This window comes from Cebus imitator, unplaced genomic scaffold, assembly GCF_001604975.1.
Source record: "Cebus imitator isolate Cc_AM_T3 unplaced genomic scaffold, Cebus_imitator-1.0 Scaffold221, whole genome shotgun sequence".
Taxonomy (NCBI): Eukaryota; Metazoa; Chordata; class Mammalia; order Primates; family Cebidae; genus Cebus; species Cebus imitator.
Window position 1 is genome coordinate 63758 of NW_016107536.1, and position 9405 is coordinate 73162.

The window sequence follows — 9405 nt, forward strand, 5'->3', positions numbered from 1 at the left end:
TTTTGAGATGGAATTTTGTTCTTGTTGCCCAGTCTGGAGTGCAATGGCTGGATCTTGGCTCACCGCAACCTCCACCTCCCAGGTTCAAGCAATTCTCCTGCCTCAGCCTCTTGAGTAGCTGGGATTACAGGCATGTGCCACCACACCCAGCTAATTTTGTAATTTTAGTAGAGACGGGGTTTTTCCATGTTGGTCAGGCTGGTCTTAAACTCCCGACCTCAGGTGATCCACCCACCTCGGCCTCCCAAAGTGCTGGAATTACAGGCATGAGCCACTATATCCAGCCTAATTTTGGTATTTTTAGTAAAGATGGGGTTTCCTCATGTTGCCCAGGCTGGTCTTGAACTCCTGGGCTCAAGCAATACTCCCACCTGGGTTTCCCAACGTGCTGGGATTACAGGCGTGAGCCACTGCGCCCGGCCAAGACTCTACTTCTTGATGACAGGCACCACATGGTCTCACTGCAGAGACCATGAAAGATGGGAGGTGATGGTGCAGGCCATCTTCAGAAACAATCTACTACACTCTCCAGTAGTCTAGATAAGCGCTAAAAATAGATGTTGGTCCAGAGAAGAGGGAATGGATTTCAGAAATATATAGATGATTGAATCTGCTGGATTGAATCCAGTAGCTGATTGAACGTGGGAGGTGTGAGAGAGCAGAGTTGAGGTTTTTGTCTTGGGTGCTGGGTGATGACCAACTTGGAACTGAGATAATAAGAGAGGCGGATTTTCAGGGAAAGATGAAGTGGCCCGTGTAGAGCACTGTCGGTGGGGAGCACATCGGGCAGAGTCAGGAGCTTGAGGGTCTTCGGCTTGCTAATATGTGGCAGGAAATGGTGAGGAGGAAGTGAGATTGTACAGAGAAAGAAGGGAAGGGTGCCCAGGGCTTCCATTAAAGGTCTCATAGGGATTCGCGCCTGTAATCCCAACACTTTGGAAGGCTGAGGTGAGAGGATTGCTTGAAGTTGGGGGTTTGAGATCAGCCTGGGCAACATAGTGAGACCCTGTCTCTACAAAAAATAGAAAAATTAGCTGGGAGTGGTGGTGTGTGCCTGTAGTCTCAGCTAGGTGAGCAGCTGAGATGGGGGCTATGATTGCACCACTGCACTCCACCAGCCTGGGTGACAGAGCGAGACCCTGTCTCTAAAATTATATATATATATATAATATCTTGGGTTTCTGTAGCCATAAAAAAGAATGGATGAAGCTGGAAGCCATCATTCTCTAAAATATATATATATTCAATTTGAGGGCTGGTTGAGATTCAGCCTCAGAATGTGTGGGAGGCTGGCCTTGAAAGGCCTCCCCTGGGGATTGGGAACTTGGATCCAGGAGCAGGCCAGATGAGAAGCTGAGATGTTTGCTGAGCATTAGAGGGTGAGACTTGGTAGGAATGGTGAGTGGGTCTGGAGACTTGATGAGAGGATCTGGAACTGCTGTGGAGGGGAGGCTTGGCCTTTGTTGTGGTGCTCATCACTACAAAGTGGGCTGTATGTCCACAGCCGGGGCAGGAGGGCAGCTGTTGGGTTGGCCCTGGGTTAGCGTTTTGTGAGGAAGGTGCTGAGGGTCCAGGCTACACCGAGGAGGAGCTGATGAAAGTAGTTACTGTGCCCAGCCACAGGGCTGAAGCTGAGAAGGTAGCGACAGAAGGCAGGTGGTGGGGGAGGCAGGATGGGAGGTCTCCATGAGGTTGGTGAGCTGTGCATGGTAGGGATGGAGCTAAGCCAAAGCCACAAAGTGAACGGTCCAAGCTGACGGTTTTTAGGCAGTGTGGTGTGGCTGATGACAAGATCCTGGGCGTGACCCTTTGAAAGGGTTGTCTTATGTGGAGCAGAGGTGAAAACCACTGCAACTGGGGAATGCAAGGACCTCAAGGTTAATAGGCGGTTAGGGAGAGCTCTCAGAATGCTGTCTCTGTGGGTGGAAGAGCTTCAGGTTTTTTAGAGAATGTGGAACCAAGATTTAAGGCCAGAAGACTGATGTGGACAGAGGCTGCCTGAAGGTTGGATTATTCAGTGTCAGTGTTCTGCCAGAATTTTCTATTCAGCCCAGATTAGCTCTTTAACTTCCACATTGGCCTCCTGAAGTCAAATACCAGATGCCTACTGTAAGGTTTGTTCTCTGCGAGGTATATTGCCGAGTTTAAAATGAGGAAACTGAGGCCTGCATGAGAACAATTAGACGCTCCCGGGCGAGGTTCCCTGGTACCGGGGAGAGAAGCCAGGGAAGTCACACCTGACTCCTCTCAGGCATGGGGTTATATAGGGAGGGAAGGTGCTCTGATTGGCTGTGGAGAAACAGGATGTGGACGTGGCAAGCTGCTATAGGTAGGTAGGTGGGATTTCCAGTGAGCGGGCTGGATGGGGCCATAAGCTATTGGGCAGGGTTTGGTGGGGCTTCTTTTAAATTTTGGCGGGGTTTTCCAACGGCTGGCTAGGTGCCGAGTGCAGAGTTTAGTGTCGAGTGCAGATCCTGGTGCTGAGTGCAGAGGGGATTTCCAACGCGGGCTAGGTGCTGGGGGCAGAGTTTAGTGTTGAGTGCAGAGGTGTGCGTGGGGAAGCTAGATGCTGAGTGCAGATTCTGGTGACGTAATTTCAGGCGTGGAGAGGGATGGGCGTGTCCGAGCTCCCAGCGAGGCAACCGGCCTTACACCTACCTCTGTCCGTGTCATCTTTGGCGTCCCTGAACTTGTGGGTGATTAATGATCACATGACTGCGTAGGTTACTGATGTATTAAAACAACCTGAATTCTAGAATCATGAACAGGTGTGTCATGCTGATTTAATGGTGACACTGGAATAGTCGCTCTGGAACACACGTAAGCATTCTATAAGCAACCTGGAGGGGAAAATCTTTGTGCAGGGATTGAAGGTTGAAATTTTATCAGTCGGTTGAATAAATGTATCCTTATTGCAAGAGTAAAATGCTTCCATAGTGAATGGTTATTGTGAAAGCTATTTTCAAAATAAGTGTTGAGGGAGAAATGAGGTTTTCCCAATAATCAAACTCTTCCAAGCAACAAATTTCATACGAATATTTTAAGAAGAGGCCGGATGCAGTGGTTTATGCCTGTAATCCCAGCACTTTGGGAGGTGGATCACCTGAGGTCAAGAGTTCCAGACCAGCCTGGCCAACACGGTGAAACTCTGTTTCTAACAAAAATACAAAAATTAGCAGGTGTGGTGGCAGGTGCCTGAAATCCCAGCTACTCCAGAGGCTGAGGCAGAAGAATTGCTTGAGCCCAGGAGGTGGAGGTAGCAGTGAGCTAAGATCCCGCCATTGCACTCCAGCCTAGGCAACAGAGTGAGACTCTGTATCAAAAAAAAAAAAAAAAAAAAAAGGAATATTTTAAGAAGATAGTTCTCATAGTTTTGAATCTGTGGAAGTTAACTACTTATACAAAAATACTTGTGGAAACAGTTGCTATAGATGCCAGCCATTTCTTGTAATTGGAGGTGAAGGTGTTTTGAGATTATCTCAAGCTAAGAATCTTAGGTACAAAGTTATTTCTAGGAAAACGTATTACTGGACACAAACTTTCTTGAATTCTAATCTGCAGTATTTGAAAATGTAGAGATCCTATTAAGTGTGCAAGTTGAGGCTGAGGTCCAGTAATGCTGATGTGAAGTTGTTGACTGCTGGTACAATCCCCAGCGACAGTGCTGACAGCATGACTCTTTCTGTAGTATAATGTCAGACTTTTAAAATTCAATTCCTAGGCGAGGCATAGTTGCTGACGCCTGTAATCCAACACTTTGGGAAGCCAAGGTGGGAGGACTGCTTGAGCCCAGGAGTTCAAGGCCAGCCTGGGTACCATAGTGAGGCCTGGTTTCTAAAAAAAAAAAAAATTAGCTGGGTATGATGGTGCTTGCCTGTAGTCCCAGCTACTGAGGAGGCTGGGATGGGAGAATCACTTGAGCCGGGGAGGTCGAGGCTACAGTGAGGTATGGTCACACCACTGCACTTCAGCCTGGGTGACAGACTGAGGCCCTATCTCAAAAATAATTTTAAAAATAAATAATAAATAAACAAACAAATATGATTACTAACTGCGCAGGTGGCCCATGCCTGTAGCCCCAGTACTTGGGAGGCCGAGGCAGAGGCAGGAGGATTACTTGAGTCCAGGAGGTCAGGTTCAGCCTGGGCAACACAGTGAGACCCTACCTCTATAAAAAAATTTTTTTTAGATTTTATTACTAACATTGTTAACAAAATTATAATAATGTAATTATTGTGATTCAATTTTAGATTTCTTTTTTTTTTTTTTTTTTGAGATGGAGCCCCTCCCTCTGTGGCCCAGGGTGGAGTGTGGTGTCGTAGTCTCGGTTCACCGCAACCTCCACCTCCCAGGTTCAAACAATTCTCCAGCCTCAGCCTCCTGAGTAGCAGGAACTGCAGATGTGCACCACCACACCTGCTTTATTTTGTATTTTTAGTAGAGACGGGGTTTCGCCATGTTGGCCAGGCTGATCTCGAACTCCTGACCTCATGTGACCTGCCTGCCTTGGCCTCCCAATGTGCTGGGATTACCGGTGTCAGCCACCAAGCCCGGCGATTTAGATTTCTTTGTGTATCCCAGAGGTTCATTTTTGGATGTGAGCTTTGGCTCCAGCTGACTCTCAATCTTCACACTCAGGCATTGGGCCCTGTTGTATATTTGGGCCACGTCTAGATAGAGAGAAGGAGGATGGTGGTAGAGAAAGCTGAGACTTGCCAGCACTGTATTGCTTGCTGAAGGTGGCCAGTAGGAGCTGGGAGCTGGGAGAAGCCCACCAGGTTCCCCTAAGCGTGACCCCTTCCTGCCCTGCCCCAGGCGTGGAAGACCAGTGAGGGAGCTCTCTCTTGAAGGGCTGTCGGGGCCAAAGGGACTGAACCCAGGGCCTTTGCTCTCTTCCAGCCTTGCACCAGGGAACGTCTAAATCTTCCTCTCTCCCCGCCTATGGCAGGACCACCCTGAGCCGGGTAAGGTCTCAGGACCAGAGCTATAGACTACATGGGAGGAGCATGCATGTGGGTGCTGAGGCACGGTGCCACTTGGGCCCCCTCAGGGAGCAGGGAGACCCCCAAAGTGAAGGGGACCAAAGACGAATGTCCCAATTGTCTCTGATTCTTTGGCCTCCTTTCTAGCTACAGTCCACAGAATTCAGCCCATCGGGGAGTGAGACTGGAAGCCCAGGTGAGAATGGGAGCCTGGTGCCAGGATCTGGGGAAGGGGCTTACACGGGACCCTGGGCAGCCGATGTCTGGACTGTGGGCAGGGGTCTGGGAGGTCAGATGTGCTGGCCTGCTTACCTGGGAGCTGCCTCTGAACCGTGCGCCTTCTCTTTCACAGGTCTGCAGGTGAGCGCCTCCTGAAGGGGAACAGGCGGAGCAGCAGAAGCCGGGTCCTGGCACCTGGAACTGTTGGGGTGGGGGGTTGTGGGGCCACAGAGTTGCCTGGTGAAGAAGAGGCTGGGGTAAGGCTGGGAAGGTCTCCCTGCCCCACTCTGGCTCACTGCGGCTTTGGTCTCCCCAGAACGGAGAGGGCCAGAGGGGGAGGATGGACCGGGGGAACTCCCTGCCCTGTGTGCTGGAGCAGAAGGTGAGGGGCAGGGGACCCAGCGCCTGCAGCGGGGCGGGAGGCTGGGGAGAGGCCAGGCAAGTGGAATGCACTGTGGGGTTCTCCTGACGTTGAAAATGGGAGGGATGGCAGGGATAATGGGGGAGACAGAGGACAAGATGGCATGAACCCCAGTGGCCTCTGCAGGTTGATGGGGGAGGGCCTAGGGAGTCAAAGAGGGTCCGTTGATGACATTCTGTGAACCTAATTTCCCCTCCCCCTGCCCCCAGATTTATCCCTATGAAATGCTAGTGGTGACCAACAAGGGGCGAACCAAGCTGCCACCGGGTGTGGATCGGATGCGGCTGGAGGTAGGCAAGGAAGATGCCCTGGGTGGGGGGGGCACCCCACGGGCACTCTCCGGCAGGGGGAAGACCTGGGGCCTCTTTGAATGAGTGTCCCCCTCAGTCACTCAGTGCAGCTCCCACCCCATGCTGAGCTGCCCCATTCCCTCCGCTCTCCCGTGCAGAGGCATCTGTCCGCAGAGGACTTCTCAAGGGTGTTTGCCATGTCCCCTGAAGAGTTTGGCAAGCTGGCTCTGTGGAAGCGGAATGAGCTCAAGAAGAAGGCCTCTCTCTTCTGATAGCCCTCACCTGCTCCTGGACAGCCTCTCCCCACTGCTGCTTCAGGGTTCTTCCCTGAGGGATGGGAGGGGCAGGAGGTGGGATGGAAGTAGGGTGGCCTCCTGTCCTCAGGTAGAGCAGGGGCTGAGGCCTCTGCGGTCCTGGGCAGTGAACACGGACTTTCTTCCCCTCACGCTTGGGAGCCTCTTGCTCTCCTCCCTGGCCCTCCCTGCACAGGGCAAAGCAAGCCTGGGCTCCAGGACACAGAGGTTCTGTTTGCACCCTCCCTCTGCCCCTCACCCCACATGAAGGACCCCCAGCAGAGGGTGAGGAGGGATGGGGGGCATTGGTGGTCAGGCCTGTCTTGAACAGCTGGAGGGAAGATGTAAGGGTGGGAAGCAGTCAGGCAGAAAGAGTTCCAGGCTCTGGTGTTGCCCACCCAGCCCTCCCATGCTCACTCTTGACACCTTTCTCGCACTGCAGCCTCCTGCTCCTCTGACTCTAGTGGGAACAGGCCCCAGCCCAGCCTCTGGCAGCGAGGTTACCCCCATTCCTTCAGCTTGCCCTGACCTCCTCTTGCAATCCCTGAGCTTCGAAGCCTCTTGCCCCAGCCCTGCGGCTTCCTCAGAAGCCTCAGCTTAGGGTAGAGAAGCCACCTACACACAACCCTGGCTCTCCACCTGCCTTGGGGCCATACAATGGCAATTCCAGCAGCAAGCCAGGCACCAGGCTGAAGTTGGGCCTTCCGCCTCCCTTGGATGGGGTCCAGAGGCCAGGCCTGGCACATTTTGGAGTGTTCTGGCTACCAGCTGTCACCCACACCCATGCACCCCCACACTATGCTCTCTTAAGAATGTAATTTATTGGGGCCCCCCAGCTGCTTTCCTCACCTGCCCCTGCCCCACCTTACTCACACCCCCAGCTTGACTTCTTTCCAGTCCACATGTGTATATAATGATATCTATATTTTTGCCTAGGTCTGGGTATTGCTCTTGCCCAGACCCTGGCATCCCTTTCCACTGTGTGTGTGACCATGCTGGGGGAGGGGGACTCTGCTTGGAATTAAAAGGTTGCATTGGGTCCCTACATCCGTCTGTTTCTTATGAGCCACCAGATCTGGGTGAATGGGGCAATCAATATCAGGCTTAGGGAAGCCCTGGGAGTCAGAGTTCAAATGCAGAGGCCACCTAGGGTTGGAGGGGAGGAGAGGCAGTCACTCGATATTCTTCCCCCAAGCCCAGGCCGCAGAAGGAGCAGCTGTGTAGGTAGGGGCCTGTCTGCCTCTCCTTCACGGACTCTATGATGGGAGCAGGAACCCTTGTATTTGGGGCCAGAGGGAACTCACATCTCAGGGAGGAGCCAGTAGAGAACAGGATGGGAGGAAAGACGGCCCTAGTCCTCCACCAAGGTCTGACATGCTTGCCTTGGTGCCCAAGCTCAACGTCGGACATGATCGCACCTCCCAAGAGGCAGGGGGCTCACAGTCCAATGGGGAGGCCAGACACACAGAAAAGGTCAGCGGGGTGTGAATGTATGGTGAGTGGATTGCCAAGAAACAGGCAGGGGAAACTAAGGAATGGAGAAATGGCAGCTGGAGGACGAGTCAAGGGGAGGCCAAGAGGGGAAGATGGGAATCTGGTCTTGGTTGACTTGGCAAGCCCTCCCAAGGGGAATAGACAGGGAATTGCGGGTTGCGGGCTGAGGGTGGGAGAGAGGCTGCAGATCTGAGTGAAGGACAAGGAGGATGACTGCCTGCAGGTGCGGGTGCCTACATGGGGAGGGGCTGGCCTCACCAGGCTGGAGCAGAACCACGTGTCGGCACAGGAAGAGGTCTGTGCTCGGAGGGACCAGGTGAGTTGGAGGGTGCCCAACTTATGAACCTGAGACTAGAGCTGGGGCCTGGCCTGAGTCCTTGAGTTGAGTTCCTAGCCCCTGTGGCTGAAACAAGCAAAGTGGGTAAGAATCCCTCACATGTGAGCAATTGTTTTACATTGTAGGAGTCTGCTGCATCCACATCATTTTATCCCTTCAGCTAACCTATGAGGGCAACAGGACAGACCACTGTCGTCATCTTAGCAAAGGAGAAAATGGTGGGACAGAGACATTTCTTCTGAAGCCCAGAGCCACAGTAATGAATGAGTGGAGAATGGAGACGGCACTCAGCTTTCCAGGGCCTTCCCAACAGGTCCCTCGGTCAGTGAAGGGCAAGCAGAGGAGGACAGACTAGGAGCTGCAGGCAGAGAGAGGAGGTCTCTGCACACATACCCGATACTAAGCATTCAGAAAATGCTGGGGGCTTAACCTGCTCTGGGCATGGGGAACACAGCAGTGATGAGGCTGGCATTGCCCCTTGTCCACAAAGAGCTCTCAGGCTGTTTGGGAAAATGTCAAGGTCATTGAACCCTAAGGGGCGCTGGAGACAGGGTTTGGGAAATGTATGTGGTAGGGGCAGGTTTGACCCTAGGTCCTAAAGAATTTTCAGTTCATGAGAATTTAGAGCGTATCTATGATGGAATACTACTCAGCCGTAAAAAGGAACGAATGAATGGTATTCGCAGCAACCTTGATGAAATTGGAGACTATTATTCTAAGTGAAGTAGCTCAGAAATGGAAAACCAAACTTCACGTATTCTCACTCGTAAGTGGGAGCTAAGCTCTGAGGATGCAAAGGCATAAGAATGTCACAATGGCCAGGCACAGTGGCTCACACCTGTAATCCTAGCACTCTGGGAGGCCGAGGCAGGAGGCTTGACCAAGCTCAGGAGTTCAAGACCAGCCTGGCCAACATGGCAAAACCTCGTCTCTACTAAAAATACAAAAAATTAGCTGGGCATGGTGGCACACACCTGTAATCTCAGCTACTCAGGAGGCTGAGGCATGAGAATCACTTGAACCTGGGAGGTGAATGTTGCAGTGGGCTGGGATCGTGCCACTGCACTCCAGCCTGGGTGACAGAGCCAGACTCTGTCACAAAAAAACAAAAAACCACGATGGACTCTGGGGACTCAGGGGGACTAAGGGGGAAAGGGTGGGAAAAGGGCAACGGATAAAAGACTACAAATTGGATTCAGTGTATATACATGGCTGCACCAAAATCTCACAAATCACTAAAGAACTGATGGAACCAAATACCACCTGTTACCCAATAACCTATAGAAATAAAAAATGTAAAAAAAAAACAAACACTAAGGCTGGGCGCAGTGGCTCACACCTGTAATCCCAGCACTTTGGGAGACCAAGG

The 9405-nt window shown here is 52.0% G+C and overlaps 1 protein-coding gene and 1 pseudogene across 34 annotated transcripts in view; both read left to right on the plus strand.

Moving 5' to 3' along the window:
• The window catches only part of DMTN (dematin actin binding protein), a 30734-nt gene extending 23484 nt beyond the window's left edge, over positions 1–7250 (plus strand). For 17 of the 33 annotated variants that reach the window (XM_017549630.1, XM_017549636.1, XM_017549642.1 and 14 more), the window contains 6 exons: positions 4900–4964; positions 5130–5178; positions 5335–5342; positions 5518–5583; positions 5832–5912; positions 6071–7250. In XM_017549630.1, coding sequence (XP_017405119.1) covers positions 4900–4964; positions 5130–5178; positions 5335–5342; positions 5518–5583; positions 5832–5912; positions 6071–6184 — 383 coding nt within the window. In that variant the 3' untranslated portion in view covers positions 6185–7250. The remainder of the gene's footprint in view (positions 1–4899; positions 4965–5129; positions 5179–5334; positions 5343–5517; positions 5584–5831; positions 5913–6070) is intronic. The other 16 variants (XM_017549638.1, XM_017549652.1, XM_017549654.1 and 13 more) reach the window with 1 other exon arrangement.
• On the plus strand, positions 6476–7250 carry LOC119474243 (annotated as a pseudogene). Its single transcript, XR_005203530.1, has one exon. The product of XR_005203530.1 is annotated as a proline-rich protein 36-like (transcript).
• Positions 7251–9405: the final 2155 nt, after the last annotated feature.